The sequence below is a fragment of the Mandrillus leucophaeus genome, unplaced genomic scaffold (genome assembly GCF_000951045.1).
Source record: "Mandrillus leucophaeus isolate KB7577 unplaced genomic scaffold, Mleu.le_1.0 Scaffold377, whole genome shotgun sequence".
Taxonomy (NCBI): domain Eukaryota; kingdom Metazoa; phylum Chordata; class Mammalia; order Primates; family Cercopithecidae; genus Mandrillus; species Mandrillus leucophaeus.
In genome coordinates this window covers 1,295,753-1,316,704 of record NW_012103998.1, presented here as the reverse complement: position 1 = coordinate 1,316,704, position 20,952 = coordinate 1,295,753, and the positions used below count along the sequence as shown (strand labels likewise).

General features: G+C 37.7%; 1 protein-coding gene across 5 annotated transcripts in view; it reads left to right on the top strand.

The window, feature by feature from the left end:
- The window catches only part of METAP2 (methionyl aminopeptidase 2), a 49,257-nt gene that overhangs the window by 8,969 nt on the left and 19,336 nt on the right, over nt 1-20,952 (top strand). Inside the window, exons 2-8 of one of the 5 annotated variants that reach the window (XM_011990320.1) lie at nt 4-111; nt 6,380-6,463; nt 7,469-7,534; nt 10,133-10,235; nt 17,996-18,157; nt 18,879-19,060; nt 19,919-20,013. In XM_011990320.1, coding sequence (XP_011845710.1) covers nt 4-111; nt 6,380-6,463; nt 7,469-7,534; nt 10,133-10,235; nt 17,996-18,157; nt 18,879-19,060; nt 19,919-20,013 — 800 coding nt within the window. The remainder of the gene's footprint in view (nt 1-3; nt 112-6,379; nt 6,464-7,468; nt 7,535-10,132; nt 10,236-17,995; nt 18,158-18,878; nt 19,061-19,918; nt 20,014-20,952) is intronic. The other 4 variants (XM_011990321.1, XM_011990323.1, XM_011990322.1 and 1 more) reach the window with 4 other exon arrangements.

Sequence of the window (20,952 nt, the reverse complement as noted above, 5' to 3'; positions counted from 1 at the left end):
CAGCAGGGGAACAGGAACCTGATAAAGAATCAGGAGCCTCAGTGGATGAAGTAGCAAGACAGTTGGAAAGACAAGCATTGGAAGATAAAGAAAGAGATGAAGATGATGACGGTAAATGGTTAATTTGATCTTTGTGGTTAGAAAAGCTAGAAAATGTAGCTGGACGTGGTGGTTGACACCTGTAATCCCAGCACTTTGGGAGGTCGAGGCGGGCGGATTACCTGAGGTCAGTAGTTCAAGACCAGCCTGGCCAACATGGTGAAAATCCCGTCTCTTCTAAAAATACAAAAAAAAATTTAGCCAGGTGTGGTGACACACACCTGTAATCCCAGCTACTTGGGAAGCTGAGGGAGGAGAATTGCTTGAGCCCGGGAGATGGAGGTTGCAGTGAGCTGAGATTGCACCACTGCACTCCAGCCTGGCCAACAGAGTGAGACTGTCTCCAAAAAAGAAAAGAAAAGAAAAGCTAGAAAATGTGATATTCCTTCATCAAAATTTACCCATATAGTCTTTTCTCTATATCACTTGTTAGAGCCTCAGTTAATGTCACAGATTAAAAAGGAAAAGGTGTTTATTAATAAGTCTTGAAAAAGTTCAGTGTGTTAATTAGCTGTTTGGATAGGACAGATCTCAAGTTTTAAAAATACACTTGGTAGAAGGCAAAGTAGTGAGTATTAGTAAGATTGAGGGATTATTTAACTAATAGTTATTGAAGAATTACTATGTACTAAATACTTTCCTAGGTTATATTCACATACATTCACGTTTTAACCTCACAAAATCAAGCAAAGTAACCTACTTGTGCTTATATATTCATTTTGTTTTTTAGTAATGAACTATCTTTTCCTATTTATTTTGACTTTACCCAGCCTCTCATGGCTTTACCCAGCCATCTCATTTTACAGATAGGGAAGGGATAGTTACATGATTTACCCAAAGTGACACAGCTACTATGCGTAGAATAGAGCCAGAATTTCAAACCTACTGCCTGACTGCACGTTTGTTCCTTTTACTCACTCTCTGTCTCTTTTTTTTTTTCCTCTTTTTGGGACTTAGTCTCGCTCTGTCACACATGCTGGAGCGCAGTGGTGTGATCTCGGATCACTGCAACCTCCCAGGCTCAACCTGCCTCAGCCTCCCAAGTAGCTGAGATTACAGATGTCTGCCACCATGCCCAGCTAATTTTTTTGTATCTTTAGCAGAAATGGGGTTTTACCATGTTAGCCGGGTTGATCTCGAACTCCTGACCTCAAGTAATCTGCCCACCTTGGCCTCCCAAAGTGGTGGGATTACAGGCCTAAGCCACTGTGTCCAGCCTGTTCCTTTTACTCTCTATACCAAAATTACCTGTTTTCATTTGCAAAGGATCATATAGGAGTGCACTAAGTTTTATTGTAAATTCCTTGACCCTAACTCCTTGTGGGTGTTTGGGTACAATAAAATTTTTTTTTAAGACAGCAGCTGCTAATTGATGTTATCAGTAAAACAGTGGAGGAAGAGACAGGTAAGAAAACTTACTTTTTTCCACCCTCTTTTGGCAGAGGAAAAATGGGGCTTTCCCATTCTTTTTATTTGTAGTTGCCTACTGCTGAGAACATCTGCTCCACCTCAAGCACCACCAGCCTGGGGTTAGGTCTTTAACCCTTAGTTGGGGCTATACTTTAATTATTGTGTTAGGGTAATGTAGAGTAGTTGTTTTCCTTTAGAGTGATATGTTCTCTGCCTTCAAGAAGCTTATAGTGAACATTTGGTGGAAAAAAGTGCCAAGATTCAAGGGAATTATTAGCTTTTCCTCTTCCTTAAACCTCCATTCTACATTGGCTTATGCTTTAGATTATGAACTTATTTTGAGGTCTTCACAAGAAAATGTTTTGTAAATTCAAGGCAATATAATAGGTTGCTATAGACCCACTATGTATACAATATCATAATGCTTCCTGGGCCTATAAGGCTAGTTAAAAAATACTAGCTGGGTGTGATGGTTTATGCCTGTAATCCAGACAAGCCTGGGCAACATAGTGATACCCCATTTCTAACCACCCCCCACCCGGCCCCCCCCCCAAAAAAAATCACAGTGCTAATCTTGAAGTGTATCTTGTTCTGTTACATCTCTACAAAGTTGCCTGTCAGGTTGGAAATCTTCAATGTGTTAAAGAGGATTTTAGGAGTATTTGTAGTTATTTCAGTAATCAGAGTCAGTCTATACTACTTACCTGTTGTTAGGTCTTTGAGGAAATTGAAAGGTAGTGTTTCAAAGTCTTTCTCCTAATGGAAAACGAGACCAAGTGCATCAGCTCTCGCCTGTAATCCCAGCACTTTGGGAGGCCAAGGTGGGTGGATCACCTGAGGTCAGTAATTCAAGACCAGCCTTACCAACATGGTGAAACCCTGTCTCTACTAAAAATACAAAAAATTAGCCGGGTGTGGTGGTGGGTGCCTGTAATCCCAGCTAGTCGGGAGGCTGAGGCGGGAGAATCGCTTGAACCTGGGAGGTGGAGGTTGCTGCCAGTGGAGATTGCGCCATTGCACTTCAGCCTGGGCAACAAGAGTGAAACTATGTCTCAAAAAATAAGAAAAAAAGAAAACTAAGGATATGGTAGACAGACAAAACCTAGAGGTGAGAGGGTATTTGGGTACCTGTAATAAAATTTATTGAAATTTGGTGGTATAATTGTGGGCTGAATGCTGAAGGAAGGCTCATTGGAAGGAATAAAACTGGAGTAAAACCAAATAAAAAACTATTTTGGGTTGGGGTAATGTTAAGAAAGCATTTGAAGCATTGTGATAATACAAGCTTGCCATATGAGGTGATTGACTGAGGGAGCCTTGGAGGTTTTTTGTTTTGTTTTGTTTTTTGAGACGGAGTCTTGCTCTGTTGCCCAGGCTGGAGTGCAGTGGCGCGATCTCGGCTTACTGCAAGCTCCGCCTCCCGGGTTCACCCCATTCTCCTGCCTCAGCCTCCCGAGTAGCTGGGACTACAGGCGCCTGCCACCATGCCCGGCTAATTTTTTGTATTTTTAGTAGAGATGGGGTTTCACCATGTTAGCCAGGATGGATGGTCTTGATCTCCTGACCTCGTGATCCGCCCACCTCAGCCTCCCAAAGTGCTGGGATTACAGGCGAGAGCCACCGCGCCCGGCCACCTTGGAGGATTTTTAAGAAATGTTATGAGCCAAGCACAGTGGCTGGTGCCTATCATCCCAGCTACTTGGGAGGCTGGGATGGGAGGATCTTTGAGTATGGGGGCTTCAATGTGCTACGAAAACACCTGTGACTGGCCACTGCACTCCAACCTGGGTAACATAGTGAGACCCTGTCTCTTAACAAAAAAGAATGTTATGAAATAATAATTTAGGCTTTATTGATATACAGGGTTGTTTAGGAGAAGGAAGTGTGTAGGAAAGGCAAGGAGGAGATCATTTTGGAGGCCTCTTAGAAATAGCCCAGGCATATGGTAATGAAGATGTAAACTGGTAGTCATAAATAGGCATGGAGAGGATGGATCCATTGAACCGTACTGTGGAAGCAGAATTCAAAAGACTTGGAGACTTGCATTCTGGGAGCAGGAGTAAGGCATTAGTGGACTCTGGGAGTTTGAGCTTGGATGGCAGAATGTTGGTGCTGTTGGCTGAAATAGTGAAGTTGGGAAAGAGCCAGTTAGACATTGGGGGAGAGATTTGCAGGCAGAGGGTACTAAGTTTAATTTTAGATGTGCTGAATTGGAAACTGGGGTATTGGTATAAAAAGTTGACCCTGTGGGCATCTGACAATGTGCTGGAGGCAATTCATTCAATATATTTTGAGTCCGGCTCATTAACATATAATTTCCCTAAAATAATAGTCACTTCTTTTTTTTTTATTTTTGAGATAGAGTCTCACTCTGTTGTCCAGGCTGCAGTGCAGTAGCACAATCTCAGCTCACTGCAACCTCTGCCTTCTGGGTTCCAGCAATTCTCTTGCCTCAGCCTCCCAAGTAGCTGGGATTACAGGTGCTCGCCACCAGTCCCGGCTAATTTTTGTATTTTTAGTAGAGACAGGGTTTCACCATGTTGGCCAGGCAGGTCTCGAACTCCTGGCCTCAAGTGATCCACCCGCCTCAGCCTCCCAAAGTGCTGTGATAACAGCACTTTGTCACCCTTTTTAAGTGTATAGTTTGGCGAGTTTTGACAAAGTATGCAGTTGTGTAACTACTACCACAACCTAAAATACAGACCATTTCCATGTAACATTTCCATCTCTAGAAAAAAGTTGTGTCTCTTGTAGTCAGTTCTCTTGCACTATACCTAACCCTTGGCAATCACTGATACATTTTCTGATCCTAGTTTTGGCCTTTCCTGGAGTATCCTATAAATGGAATTATTTGGTATGTAGTTTTTTGTGTGTTTGGCTTGTTTTACATAGCATAGTACTTTTAACAGTCATTGAGTTGTGCATATATCAATAGCACATTCGTTTTTATTGCTGAGTGGTATTCCTGATATGTTTACCCTTTTACATTGAACAGTATTTGGGGTGTTCACAGTTTTGGTCTATTGTGAATGAAGTTACTATGAACATTTGCATATGAGTGTATGTGTAGATATGTTTTCATTTCTTTTGGGTAAATAGGACTGGATTGCCTGTCATGGTAAGTATGTGTTTAAACTCATAAGAAGCTGTCTGGTTTCCAAAGTGGCTGTGCTGTTTTGCATTCCTCTCAGCAGTGGTTGAGAGTTTCAGGTTGTTTGTATCCTTGTAAGGACTTGGTATGTGTCTGTTTTAAAATTTTAGTCTTTGATAACGGGTATGTAGTGCTTTGTCATTGTGGTTTTAATTTGCACTTCCCTAATGATACTGAGCATCTTTTCATGTTTTTATTTGCTCTTTCCTTTTTCTTTGGGAAAGTGTTTGTTCACGTCTTTTGTCCATGTTTTATTGGGTTATTTGTCATCCTATTGAATTGTAATAGTTCATTGTATATTCTGGATGCAAGTTCTTTATCAGATAATATGTTTTACAGATATTTCTATGGGATGGCTGTTCACCTGGTTAATGGTATTGCTTATAGGACAGTTTTAATTTTCTATTTTTTAAATTTATGGGTAGTGCTTTTTGTGTCCTGTCTAAAAAGTTAAGTCATTGATGTCTCTAAGGTCACAAAGATGTTCTGCGTTTTCTCCAAGAAGTTTTGTAAATTTTTAGCTGGTACGTTTAGGTCTATGGTTCATTTAGAGTTAATGTTTCTAGATAGTGCAAGGCAAAGCTTAAAAGCTTGAGACTTTTTTTTTTTTTTTTTTGTAGTATGGATTTCCAGTTGTCATTCAACAGATACGAATTGATTTGGGCATAGTAGTAATACAAATAAACATACACAGCCTCTGCTGGCTGGGCCTGGTGGCTCATGCCTGTAATCTCAGCACTTTGGGAGGCTGAAATGCGATTCGAGACCAGTCTGGGCAACTTAGTGAGACCTTGTCTCTGCAAAAGATTAAAAAACATGAGCCGGGTATAGTGGTGTGTGCCTGTAGTCTCAGCTATTCAGGAGGCTGAGGTGGGAGGATTTCCTGAGTCTGGGAGATTGAGGCTGCAGTGGGCTGTGATCCTGTCACTGCACTCCAGCCTGGGCAATAGAGGGAGACCCTGTCACAGAAAAACAAATAAAAACAACCATCTCTGCCTATGAAGAATATGCTGGGATACTATGAAGAAAAGACATGTAAAAGCACAAATTGCAACATGGTATAATGGTTGGAACTATAAACATGTACAGATTAATATTCAGATCCTGGCTCTTCTGCCATCCTGGCACAAAGGTCTATAAATGGTGGCTGTTTTTCTGTACTGAATACAGACATTGGACATTAAATAAGGTAATTAGCCTCAAAAGGATGGAAGTATCCATGAAGGACCTTTTTGTTCCATTTTAAAGATGAAGAAACCAGGGTAGAGAGAGACTAAATAACTTGCCCAAGGTCACACAGATGGAAAGATTTTTTTAGTGTGTGTTTAATATTGGTTATGTATCTTGAAGTGTTTGTTTTAGGTTGTGCTACATACACTAGTATAGTGCTACATACACTAGTATAGTGCTACATACACTAGTCACAACCTAAAACAAATACTTCAAGATACATAACCAATTTTAGTCTGGAAAAAACTATTGTTTCTCTAGAACAGAAACTGTCTTATTTTTCTGTCCCTATTGCCTGGCACTTAAGAACCCAACAGACACTTAATAGAATGAAGAAAGTTACTGTTAACATTATAGTGCATGATATGTGAATTATATTATAATTTTTTTTTTTTTTTTTTTTTTTTGCGCTTTTTGTTAGGTTTTTGAATCTAAAAATCCATAATGAGTAAGTCAGCAATATTTGTGTTTTGGGTTTGTTGTTGTTAGGTTACAAGATTTCCCTCCCATCACCCAGGCTGGCATGCAGTGGCTGGATCTCAGCTCACTGCAGCCTTGACTTCCCTGGCTCAGGTGATCCTCCCACATCTCAGCTTTTCAAGTAGCTGGGACTATGGGTGCATACCACCACACCTGGATAATTTTTTTGTACTTTAGTAGAGACAGGGTTTCACCATGTTGTCCAGACTGGTCTCAAACTCCTGGGCTCTAGTGATCCACCTACCTCAGCCTCCCAAAGTGCTAGGATTACAGGTGTGAACCCCTGTACCTAGCCTAATATTTGTATTTCTGCTGTTCTCTTCTGCTTGCTAGGTTTCTGATAATTTCATAAGATTGAACATAAGAAATGGTGATTTGAGGCTGGGTATGGTGACTCATGCCTATAATCCCAGGACTTGGGAGGCCAAGGCTGGCGAATCACTTGAGGTCAGGAGTTCAAGACCAGCCTGGTCAACATGGCAAAACTCCATCTCTACTAAAATAATACAAAAAATTAGCCAGGCATGGTGGCATGTACCTGTAATCCCAGATACTTGGGAGGCTGAGACACGAGAATCACTCAAACCTGGGAGGCGGAGGTTGCAGTGAGCTGAGATTGTGCCATTGCACTCCAGCCTGGGCAACAGAGCTACACCCTGTCTCAAAAAAAAAAAAAAAAGAAAAGAAAAGAAATGGCAATTTTGTAAGTCAAAAATGGTCAAGTATTGGCATTTTCATATAGTTCAACCCGCGTAAGTCCTAGATCACGTTACCTACCACTTGCTAAACTATTGCTTCCTGTTTCTAAATTTTTTAGAGATGGAGTCTCACTATGTTGCCCAAGCTGGATTCCAACTCCTGGGCTCAAGTGATCCTCCCACCTCAGCTTCCCTAGCAGCTAGGACTATAGGCATGTGCCACCACACCTGGCAGCTGCTTCCTATGTCTTATTTCAGTGAAAGAATAAATGTAAACAAGATAAAATAAACTAATGTTCATTCATTTATTGAATAGAACGAATACTTGTCTTCTTGTACTTTCTTTGCCCTTCTGCTTATGAGGTTTAAATGAACACATACTTGCAATGTCTTTTCTTAGATGGAGATGGCGATGGAGATGGAGCAACTGGAAAGAAGAAGAAAAAGAAGAAGAAGAAGAGAGGACGTTAGTGTCTTAAGTTAATGTTAATTGATATATTAGAAGTGGTTATTCGGCCGGGCGCGGTGGCTCACACCTGTAATCCCAGCTACTCGGGAGGCTGAGGCAGGAGAATCGCTGGAACCCAAGAGGCGGAGGTTGCAGTAAGCTGAGATCATGCCACTGCGCTGCAGCCTGAGCAACAGAGTGAGACTCTGTCTCAAAAGAAAAAAAGAAGTGGTTATTCACTGACAGGTTTGAAGAGTAGGTTTGAAGTTTCTTAAGGTCCTAAGATATGTTAGGAAAATAAACTTAGGCTTAATAGAAGCGGAATTTAGTGAAACTAGTAATTATTTAGAAAATAACTGGTTTGACAATCCTGTATTTTCTTTAGCTATTAACTCAGCTAAGGGATATCAATATGAATTGGTTGCATTTTACTGCAAGTTAGGGATGAGTTTCTAAAAGTTTTGTGATTTAAAACTTGCATAATTTAAAGAAAAATTCTGTCAAGAATGGCCAAAGTGGTGCCACTGTGGTGATAGGGTAAGTGTTGTTTGTAATTTACCTTCCAGTTTTTAAATTATGAGATTCTTGATGAGTATTTAATGAGGAGTCCCATTATTTAAAATGTGTGCATATGGTGAGACTTTATTATTAACAATAATTTTTATATTGTACTATCAGATTTGTATAAAATATCCTACTTGTTTTGAGTTTCTGTAAGTGCCACAACCAAACATCATCGGGGCCTGAAAATACATTAGGGAGACTAAAGGGAGATTTCATAGTGTTGAGGAAGAAAGGTTGGGTTGAGAATGACAACATGTAAGTTTTAATCTTGGATGCCATTTGGGCTGTTGTAGACCGCTGAATGTCTGGTTATGCCTTCCTTTAAAATTTTTCAGGCTAAAATTTTATGAATCAGAATTTTGGGGGCTTGATGGTGATTCCCCTGGTCTCCAGGTGGAGGTGGGATAGCCTTCTTTGCGTTCAGGCATCCATCATTACTAGATCCTTCTACTCTAAGAAGAGGATGTCAACTGTTCTTGTAGCCTGTGAGTGCCCATGAGTCTGTATTTGATGAGCACAGGATAATTGCATTCCAGGAATCTTCCAGGGGCTGTAATGTCCGATTCTTTTCATTAAAAAAAATTATTAAAAGTTTGGCTATGAGAAATAGTATTACCTGAGAATGAATTAAGAGATACCTATTTCTTAAAAAAAAAAAAAAAAAAAAAAAGAAATACTTATTTCTCCAAATACTCTAAAATTGCACCCTTCTGAAGGCAGACCAGCAGGGAGGAGTGTTGTTAGAAGACTGTTTTATATTTGCCCTTGATAGAATTCTTCTGACAGATGTTTAAGTATGATGCCATTAACCTTTGTTGTGCTTCCTCTGAGGATGTTGCTGAATGTACTGTTCGTTATATTTCTTTATGATGTACTCCTTTTTTTTTTCTGCTTAGTATCAAGGATAATTGTGTTTTTTTCTGAATATCAGTCTGTTTCATCTCAGAACCACTGTGGCCTGTGCAAATAATATATATATATTTTTTAATGTTGGCTACTAAAGGGCTTAGAGCCAAATTTGTGGTTTTTATATTGGCCTCATTTCAGGTACTATTTTATGTTCTTGTTTTGGTTTTTACTAATTTACTTTGAATGTCTCTTATTTGTTTATTTTTTATATCCTGGTAGACTTCTTGAATCATTTCTGGAACAAGCCAAATAGTATAATCATGGGCAGTTCACTGCCCTCATTTTCCTCATCTATAGAGTGGGAAAATTATAAATGATAGTTAATGATAACTATAGTACAGGTTATTACAGATAATTCATAGTTTTATATAATGACTTGGATGTAATACATTATAATTTTCAAAGGTTATCCAGGATTTCATCTGATTGTTCATTTTGTAGATGAAGAAACTGAGGATTCGTACTATTTAGCCATTTGTTCAAGTCACAGCTAATAAGTGGTAAAGACTAGACTTTAACTTTGATATTCTGATTACAAATTGTGTATTTTTTCTCTAATGATCTTTTTAAGTCCCTTCCCATGTAATTTATGCACAATATAAAAGGCATCTTTATCAGATTTGTAGATGAGATAAAGTTGGAGTGATAAAATACTTGGACAAAAATCAAGATTTCAGAAAACCAGAATTGATTATGTATGCTCTTAACTTTTATACCTAATATACTCTTGAAATAATAGTTTTTCTTATTTTATTAATATATATTAGGTTTATATTTTCATTTTATTGCTATAGGACTTCTTATTACTTTGGTTTGTACTTGTGAAAGCCAACCTCTCTATGCTATTCCATCTCTAGTAGAGTGAATGAAGATGAAAACATTAGAAGTGTGCGTTTTGCCAAGGCACGTACTGTTTAAATACATAGTGGAGTTCTGAGGAGTTAAAAATTTCTTTTTCCCAAGCAGCAATAAATCAGTGAGGAGGTGGCCAGCGTGAAGTATCTTCTGCTTTTAACTGTGACAGCAAGGAGGAGGTTCCTTAAAATCAGAACATATAACCACCATTAGGAACTGAGAAAACTCTAATAAGTGCTTAATTTTATTTTTAACTACAGAAGTTAATGCTTTATTTGTATCTCACAGCAAAAGTTCAAACAGACCCTCCCTCAGTTCCAATATGTGACCTGTATCCTAATGGTGTATTTCCCAAAGGACAAGAATGCGAATACCCACCCACACAAGATGGGTAAGGATCATCAAATCACTTCCAGTTTAATTTTTGACAGTTATAGCTTAGCAATAAAGCAGATTTTACATTTCTCAGAACTTTGCTCCACTACTTTAATAAATGCTTATAAATTTGTCATAAAGAAGATACAGTAGAAGCCCTCTTATCCAAAATGATTGGGACCAATAGCAGGTTATTGGTCATTTAAAAAGTGTATTAAACTGAGGATCACAAAATAAAAATTCTTGTAGATAAAGGTTAACTTAAATTTGTTTTTCACCTCTCTTGAAATTTGGATGTGGATTAGTACTTTCCCCCCCTCATATGTATTCATAATGTGTTATCTACAATTCTATTTGGGGTTTCTGAGTGACACAAGGGTTGATGTCTACTATATCTTTACTTTTTTTCCCTGAAACCTTTTGATAGTTCTTACCTACACTTAATTTGACAGAAGTATTTTTTGATGACTTACCCTTATTGAGATTTATCAGGGTAGTTTTCATGGAAACAGTTTTTTTAATATTATTATTTTTTTTTTTTGAGGCGGAGTTTCACTGTTGTTGCCCAGGCTGGAGTGCAGTGCTGGGATCTTGGCTCACTGCAACGTCTGCCTCTTGGGTTCAAGCGATTCTCCTGCTCCAGCCTCCCAGTAGCTGGGATTACAGGCACATGCCACCCACCTGGCTAATGTTATATTTTTAGTAGAGACAGAGTTCCTCCATGTTGGTCAGGCTGGTCTTGAACTCCCAACCTCAGGTGATCCGCCTGCCTTGGCCTCCTCTAAGTGCTGGGATTACAGGGGTGAGCCACCGCGCCCCATCAATATAACATTATTAAATCACATCATTACCATAACAAGTACAGATGACTTAAACAGTCTTGGGAACAAATTCACCTGATTCTTCAAGGTGTTCTGTAAGGATACATTTCACATGGTTAGCAGAAGTGGCATTATGCAGACATATTGAGAGCATGGAAGCTGGGACCAAACTATCTGCATTTGAATCCCAGTTCTAATGTTTATTAGCTTTGTGACTTGGGCAAGTAATTATCACATCTGTGCTTTTATCTCCTCATCCATAAAATGGGTACTCTGCGGGGTCATGGTGAGGAATGATACATATACGTAGCACTTGGAAGAGTAGATGCGTAGTAAACATAAAGCAAGCCTAGTTCCTGTTATTTAGAGTAATAACCTGTCACCCACAGTATTTATAATACCATGGACATTGATCAGTATGTTTTACAGAGGGAATTAAGAGTATTGTTTAATCCAGTGGTTGCAGTCATTGGTTAAGAAAGCTTCTACTGTAGCTCTTGTTTTCTTGGCCTATAAAGACGCCATTATTTTTTTTTAAATGTAAAAAAGAAAAGAAGAAAGAACATACTGTTGTTACATTACCACCTGCTCCCTCATTTCCAGTTATGAATGTTCTTAGGGAATAAGTCTGTGAAATTCTGGAATTATATGGCATGGGCTTCTTTTCTTTGAATTTGAAATCATCAATTGTCCCTATCTTAAAAGCACTTATTTTTAAAATGCCACAGATACAGATAATTTTACATTAATAAATTCTTATAGTACACATGATATGATCACATTTATTTTTAAATACAATCTCTTAATTTTTTTTTTTGTTTGTTTGTTTGCTTGTTCCCTCTTCTTTTCCTTCCTTCCAGACCCATGTTAACCACCTAGCAGGTAGCCTTCCATATTTTTTTCTATGCTCATATATGTATACATCTGTCTGTTTATGTAAGGGAATGTTTGATCATTGTTTGTTTTACAAAAATGGAATCATAGGCACACTTTCCTCCATCTTTTCTCATTCAGGGCTAACCCTTGGAAGTTCCTCCAAGTCAGTTAGAATAGTTATATTATCTTGAATGGCTTCATAATATTCCATGGTGTGAGTGTACCGCACTTTATTCCACCATTCTCTAGCTGATGGCCATTGCTTTTGTTTGCAATAATATTGCCACTATAAACCGTTCTGCAGTAAACCTCCTTAGGTAAATAGGTAGCTGGATATGTAGTGTATTTTTCTCTCTCTCTCTCTCTCATATACTGGTAGTTATATTCTGAAATAATTTTTTAGGAGTGAGATTGATTAATCAAAGAATATATTAATAATTTCCGGTTCTTATACTACTAGTGATTTCGTGCATCTTTTGATCGTTGGCTTTGTTTATGATATCTTTTGCTCTTCCAGAAGTTTTAAATGTTTAAATGCATTATATGTCCATGTTTAATACTTCCGAGTTCCCAGTAGTCTCTTAGATTTTCTTGAACACCTATTTTGTGTTTTATGACATCTTTAATCTGGAATTTTTTGTGTAAGGTTGGGAACACTAATTTTATTTTTCTTTCCAGTGCAGAGTCAGTTTATTGTTTATTAAATAATCCCTCCTACTGAATTGAATGACTGCCTTTGTCACATGCTGTATTCCCATGTATGTAATGGAATCAGTTTCTGGATTATTTACTCTGCTCCACTGATCTGTTTCTTATGCTAACACCATTTTAATTTGATATCCCAAACAATTCTTTTTAATACCTAGCTACTCTCAGTCATGTAGTCTTACACACACACACACACACACACACACACACACACACAAACAAATGTCCTTGTTAGAATTCTCATCAGAATTGCATTTATATTTATGTATTAGTTTCTGAAAATTGACAGTTTTATCACCTTGTCTTATCCAATGTCATGGAATGTTTTTGATACTTTTTTTCACTTAATTCAATTTTTTTTTCCAGGTAGGTTCTAGCCCTTTTTAAATTTATTCTTAAGTGTTTTATGGTTTTTGTTAGTGATGTGAATTAAATATTTTAATCCCATTTCTGTTTCTCTAGAGTGGAGGAAAGCCATTGATTTCTTATACTTGTTAACAGATTGTTAATACTTTTAACAATGTGAATATTGTGGAACATTTGAAGTGGTATTTAATACATGAAAAAAATGAGATTTTTGTAAACCTCAAAAACTTCCTTTTCCTTACTCTCAGCTTCTATTGAAGTTAAATAAGAATAACTTCTGTTTTTGAAATAATAAGGGAAGATATTAATTACATGTTACAATACTTTTCAAAGTAATTGTCTTAAATATTGCAGTATTGTATGTTATCCTGGAGAAATACAGAATAGGTATAAGATAGTATGGTGTGTTTGCTTTTTAATAAAACTCAATACTTTTTACATTCATATAACCAGTTTTGACTATTTGCAAATAGATCAGATTCAGTATTCTTACAGATTTGATATAGTTTGTATCTTTCCTTCATTGTTTTATTAATAAACTTTTATTGGAAAGTGAATGAATTATCACAAATAACTCACCTTTGAAACTACTCTAGGTTAAGTGTATTTTTAAAAACTTCTTATTTTGTACAAAATTAATTGGGCGTGGTGGTGTATGCCTGTAATCCCAGCTAATTGGAAGGCTGAGGCAGGAGAATCTGTTGAACCTGGGAGGAGGAGGAGGTTGTGGTATGCTGAGATCACACCATTGTACTCCAGCCTGGGCAACAAGAGTGAAACTCTCTCTCAGAAAAATAAGAAATAATTTTATACTTCCAGAAAAGCTACAAGCATAGTACAAAGAATTCCCAGATACCTTTCACCTAGATTTCCTTTGTTTTGCCACATTGTTTTATTCTTCTCTCAGTGAAATATAACAAGTATGCATATTGTCATATACAAATAACATTCCATTTTCTCCTTGGAAGACAGATATAAGGCAAATGTGAAAAATGTTAAACTGGTGAGTCTGTATATATATAGTTTTTTTTTCTTTTTTTGTTTTGTTTTGAGACAAGGTCTCACTCTGTCAGCCAGACTGGAATACAGTGGTGTGATCATAGCCCACTGTAGCCTGGAACTTCTGGGCTCAAGCAATCCTCCTGCATTGGCCTTCCAAAATGTTGGGATTACAGGCGTGTGCCACCACACCTGGCATAGTATTTTTTTTTTCTGGGTCATTTGAGATCAGACTGCATTTTTGGCTGTAATACTAGGTAATGTATATACAGTATCCTTTTCAGGGTGTTATATCTAGAGACATACAATGTCAATTTGTTCCTTATTGGTGATGTTTGATTTTTACCGTTTGTTTAAAGTATTAGCCAGTTTCTCAAGTGTATTGTTACTAATTTTTTCCTCTTGTAATTATTAACTTGTGGGTAGTTGTTTTGAGTGTATCCACACGACTGTTGTGAACTCTTCTCACACATAGCTTGAAACCTTTTTTTTTTTTTTTTTTTTTTTTGAGATGGAGTGTTGCTGTATTGTCCAGGCTGGTTTACAATTTCTAGGCTCAAGTTATCCTCCCATCTTACCCTCCTAAGTAGTTTTGAAACAAATTTTTAATAGTTATAGTAATGTTTGTTTACTTTCTAAAACCAGGATCCACTTGAGGTTCTCATTGCATATGGTTAGAGGCCTCACCTTTTTCTCTTTTCTCTTCAGTGCCCCATCTCTTTGAAGCAATCAGGCAGTTGTAGAACGTCTCATGTTGTGGGATTTCTCCGATTGTTTCCTTGTGGGATGTTGAACTTTTTTCTCTATTTCTGTGTTTTCTATAAACCGGAATTAGGTGTTAATGGGCTTAGATTAGATTTAGGTTAAACATTTTTGACAGAGGTATAAAATAAGTGATTATGATCTTCACATTGTACCATATTCTGCTATATTAGATGTAATGTCAGGCTATCCTGTTTTATTGTGTTTTACCTCTTGATTAATGTGACGGCCAACTCTTTTTTTTTTCCCCCCCTTTAAAGGTACTTTTTGCTTTTTGCAGTTTCCAAGTAATCTGTGGGGCTGCTTTGGTATCATTTGGAGTATCTATCTTCCTTCCTTTTCTTCCTATTTAGTTTATGCAAACTTGAGAAGAAAGGAATATCCTTTTCTTAACAACTTTTCACTTAATTCTGTTAATATCCATTGATGATCCTTGCTTTTATGGGTTATTTCATTGGTAACGGCAAAATGGTGGATTTTTAATTCTTTCATTCCTTCTACATTTATTAGGTGATATTATTCTGTAAGAATTTTCTCTATCAACTGGGAATCAACTATAGTTCCTTCTTGTAGTCAGAGTTAAAATGTGCTTTATTTCTTACCCTTTAAGTACCAGTTTTTAAAGGAAGGAGTTTATGTGATATACGCATACATTTTAATTGTTATTGTTATTTTTTTGAGACAGGGCCTCACTCTGTCGCCCAGGCCGGAGTGCAGTGGTACAGTCTTGGCTCACTGCAACCTCTGCCTCCCAGGCTCAAACAGTTCTTGTGCCTGAGCCTCCCGAGTGGCTGGGACTACAGGCGTGCACTGTCATGCCTGGGTAACTTTTTGTATTTTTAGTAGAAACAGGGTTTTGCTTTGTTGCCCAGACTGGTCTCGAACTCTTGAGCTCATGCAGTCTGCCCCCCTTGGCCTCCCAAAGTGCTAGGATACAGATGTGAACGACTACGCCTGGCCATTACTGTTTTTTGAGATAGGGTCTCATTCTGTCACCCAGGCTGGAGTGCAGTGGTGAGATCATAGCTCAGTACAGCCTTGACCTCTGGGGCTCAAGTGATCCTCCCACCCCATCTCCCAAGTAACTGGAATTACAGGCATGTACCACCTCGCCTGGCTAAAATTGTTTTTTCTTTTTGTAGAAATGGAGTCTTGCTATGTTGCTCAGGCTGGCCTTGAACTTCTGGGCTCAAACAGTCCTCCTGCCTCAGCCTACCAAATGGCTGGGATTTTAGGCATGAGCCACTGCACCTGGCCTATTGTGTGTGTGTGTGTGTGTGTTTATGTGTATATGTGTATATACACACACACACATATGTGTATATGTGTATATACACACACACACATATGTGTATATATATGTGTGTATGTATATATTTTGGTAGAGACAGGGTCTCACTGTGTCACCCTCGATTGTCTCGAACTGTTGTCCTCAAGCAATCCTCCCACTTTGGCCTCCCAAACTGTTGGTATTATAGGAGTAAGTCACTGTGCCTGGCTTTAATTGCTATACTTTTGTTTAATTGACTGAACAAAATAAGATCAAATGTAGGAAAATAATATTCTTAGTAAAGGTGTGAGGCAGATTTAAAAAAAATTTTTTAGTCCACTTATAAGGAATTTTTGGGGAGTCTGGAATTATAGACCCTGACACTAGGTTTCTTGTATTGTTAACTTTCTATTTGAACTCGAGACTTTGAGCAAAAGAATTTCTTTAATTCCGTTTCTTTTTTCTTTATTATTTATTTTTATTTTTTATTTTATGTTTTTAAAGACAGGGTCTTGGTCTGTTGTCCAGGCTGGGGTATAGTGGTGCAATCATAGCTCACTGTGTCCTTGAACTTCTGGGCTCAAGTGATCCTCCTGCCTCAGACTCCTGAGTAGCTGGGATTACAGGGATAAGCCCAATGCCCAGCTATTTTTTTTTTTGGTAGAGACAGAGTCAGAGACAGAGTCAGGTTGGTCTTGAACTACTAGCCTCAAGTGATCCTCCCACCTTGGCCAGGGTCTGTAGTTTAGGGCAGAGTTGAGTGAACTTTTTCTTCGAAAGGCATGTAGTAAATATTTTAGGCCTTGAGTGTTACTTAGCTTTGCCATTATAGCATGAAAATAGCTGTAGACAGTACATAAATGAGTGGGCACATGTTGCAATAAAATTTTATTTACAAAACAGCAGAGGAGGCAAATAGCAGTACCTTGAAGTTATCACTTTTACACTTGTGTAATTTATACTTGGTGATCACTAAGTTGCAAACTGTATATTCAGTATTTAAGAAAGTGTGAAAGTTGTTTAGATTTTAAAAAAATATATCGTTTTAAAGCAGTTAATGTTTTTCCTGCTTACAGGGAGTCATGGATCTCATTCCCAGATACTGAATAAAAAGTTCTATCAGATGGGGTGACTCACGCATATAATCCGAGCCACTCAGGAGGCTGAGGCAGGGGGATCACTTCAGGGCAGGAGTTCGAGATCAGCCTGGACAAAATAGCAGCCCCATTTCTTTAAATAAAAAGTTTTTTAAAATTAGCTGGGTGTGGTGGTATGCACCTGTATACTCCCAGCTGCTTGGGAAGCTGAGGCAGGAAGAACCTAGGAGTTTGAGGATGTAGTGAGCTATGATCACATCACTGCATCTGCGTGGGTGACAGAGTAAGACCCTTGTCTCTTAAAAAAGAAGTTCGTTAGCACTGGCAGTTTTAAAATGTGAGCCATGTCTTTCAAGGAAGAATACCTCTTATATTTATATATACAATTAGAAAAACCCAGCACATGCATGTAATACATGTTTTGAGGAAGTATATGCAGATTTCCAAGTCAGTTTCTTCGGTTATTAGTTACCCTGTTGGCAAAATTAAATGCAAATTGTTGTTGTGCTCCTTTGAAGTCTCTAAAGTATATAAGACCTCAAGTGGAAGGATGACTCCTACCTACTCTGATTCTAGGACTCTTCAGACTTTTCTGATTCTTTTGTTATCTTTTTGTGTTGTCAGGGTGTTAGTTCCTCTGACTGAATGAAATCTCACAGGAGGATTTTTTTCCTCCCTTAGAGTCTTAAAATGGTTTTAGTTTCATTTGGGTTGGTTGCAATACTTCTTTTTGTATTTCGGAAACTTTGTTGACATAAACTGAATATGTAATGTATTTTTATTTGAACTGTCTTATTACTTAGTATAGTTGTATCTCCCTCAGCTTTTATGCTTGTTCTGCTGTTTTATGACTAATAGTATGCTATGCCCACTCAAGGCGAACAGCTGCTTGGAGAACTACAAGTGAAGAAAAGAAAGCATTAGATCAGGCAAGTGAAGAGATTTGGAATGATTTTCGAGAAGCCGCAGAAGCACATCGACAAGTTAGAAAATACGTAATGAGCTGGATCAAGCCTGGAATGACAATGATAGAAATCTGGTAAAAGGAATACTTTTTTGTAAGAACATGATAAAAACATGTTTATAAGTACAAACTCTCCAATTATAATGTTTGGCTTTCATTACCACTTTGTTAAATCTTTAAGTAAAGGTTATAGAAATGTCTTCTAGATTATTTTAGTGTCACTATGAGAAAAGCATGAAGAGGAGTACACATTGGCACCTCAGCCACCCTATTTTGTGCGCAGTCATTACTGATTATTTTCTGTCTGGAAACGTTATTTTGCTATCTTAATAATTCATACTAAGAAATAAAAAAGTATTGGAGCAATTGCCCAAACACAGAACATGATGATAATACAGTAACAAAACCAAGTAATTATTTCTCTAGTTTTTCCTTTTGATAAATGATTAGTATAACATGTAATTCTCTGATTCCTACAATTTAAAAAATATACAACATGAACAAATAAGATCAGCATTTAAATTGGTCTAAGTTATACTCTTATTTTCTAGTAAATTTAGTTAAAAGTGGAGTGTGTTTTCTCTGTTTCTAACAGAATCAAATTCCTTGGCTTCTAAAGATAAGCTGTTTTCATAGCATCAGAGAACTGTTATTTATTTATATTCAGAAAGTGCTCAGATCATTCTCAGAAAGTAAGGTTTTTGGTAAACTTTCTGGACTTGATGAACTGTATGGTATTAATATTTAAAAGTAAGAATGTAAAAGTAAACAAGTTCCTTTTGCTTTTTTGTTTTAGTGAAAAGTTGGAAGACTGTTCACGCAAGTTAATAAAAGAGAATGGATTAAATGCAGGCTTGGCATTTCCTACTGGATGTTCTCTCAATAATTGTGCTGCCCATTATACTCCCAATGCTGGTGACACAACAGTATTACAGTATGATGACATCTGTAAAATAGACTTTGGAACACATATAAGTGGTAAATTCTTGCAGAAAATTCCTACCCCAGCCTGCTCCTGAAAAGCTAGTTTTTGTCTCTGTTAAATGGAGTGATAAATACTGAACTCCCAAATTTTGTTTTTGCTTCCTCCCTTCATTAGTAAAGGTGTGTTGAGGCAGATTAAAAAAAAATTTAGTGCACTTACAAGGAGAGAGAGGCAGTTGCGAGATTTGCTTGAAAGCATACTACTAAGTGGAATAAAATGAAAACTGTTGGGTAGTTAAGGTTTATTACCTTTTGTATCAAGGCATGAAAGACATTATCCTATCTTCAGGTCATTGTTTCATACCTCTTTTATTCAAATAATAACATTTATTCAGAATATTTAAGTTTATCAGCCTTTATATACATGTTTGCTTTTTTGAATTCTCTCCAAAACCCGATTAGGTAAGCACCTTGTTATCTTTCTTACAAGTGAGAAAGCAAGCTTAGAATAAATACTTACCTAAGGTTTCATTACCTTGGAAAAGTAATACTATATTCAGAGCCCGGTATACTTTCTCTGCCCTGCGTTGCTATTTCTCATTTCCCTAGTCTTTTTTTGTATTTGTTTTGTTTCTGTTTATATGTTTGTATAACTGCCAGGGTGAGCACTGAACTGGTGCTGTCTTGGAGTAATACATACTAACCCTGTAATTCTTTCTATTCTGAATCCTTTATATACTTCTACGTTTTGTCTCTTTGATTATGAATGATCTGTGGGTATTTGGAGTGCAGCCTTCATTTGAGCCTTCATTCTATTTTTATGTTAAACTAGCAAGATTAATAGATTAAATGCTGTAAAGTAGATAAATTGACTAGCTGATAAGTAAAATTAAAAGGAATTTTCTCTTTCAGGTAGGATTATTGACTGTGCTTTTACTGTCACTTTTAATCCCAAATATGATACATTATTAAAAGCTGTAAAAGATGCTACTAACACTGGAATAAAGGTATGTGAACTTTTATTAAAGCACCATTTCATTCCAAGTATTTTGAGCACTTTAAGGTCTTTTAAACACTTAACAGCATTTAAGCACTTTTAAGGCCTGTTTAAGGTCTTTGGGTAATTAAGACAAATAAAACTGATCCATTGCCCTTATGGTTTTAAGCGGGTAATTGTATGATTGTGTACCAAAGGTTGTTCTTTGTTTGTTTTTTTGTTTGTTACCCTTGAACTTTGCTAAACTTTATTAAAACAGAGTTTGGATCTATTTTTGCCTGTCAGTTGGCAATGGTTTTTTTGTGGTTCTTTTTTAGAGCAATTTTAGGTTCATAGCAAAATTGAGCAGAAAGTACAGAGATTTCCCACCCCTCCCCAACTTCCTCCATTGTCAGCATCCCCACCACATAGGTGTATTTGTTAAAACCATTTGAACCAACATTGACCACATCACAATTATTCAAAGTTCATAGTTTACATTAGGGTTCATTCTTAGTAATATACATTCTAAGGGGTTTGACAAATATAAATGCATCTACCATTATAGTATCATACAGAGTATTTTCTTTTTTCTTTTTTCTTTTTGAGACGGAGTGTCTCTCTGTCGCCCAGGCTGGAGTGCAGTGGCACGATCTCAGATCACTGCAAGCTCTGCCTCCCAAGTTCAAGCGATTCTCGTGCCTTAGCCTCCTGAGTAGGTGGGACTACAGGCACCCGCCACCACGCCCGGCTAATTTTTTGTATTTTTAGTGGAGACGGGGTTTCACTGTGTTAGACAGGATGGTCTCGATCTCCTGACCTCATGATCTGCCCGCCTCGGCCTCCCAAAGTGCTGGGATTACAGGTGTGAGCCACTGCGCCCGGCCCATCCAGGGTGTTTCATAGCCACCAAAATCCTCTGTGCTCAACTGATTCATCCCTCTCTGTCCACCAAGCTCTGGTACAGCCC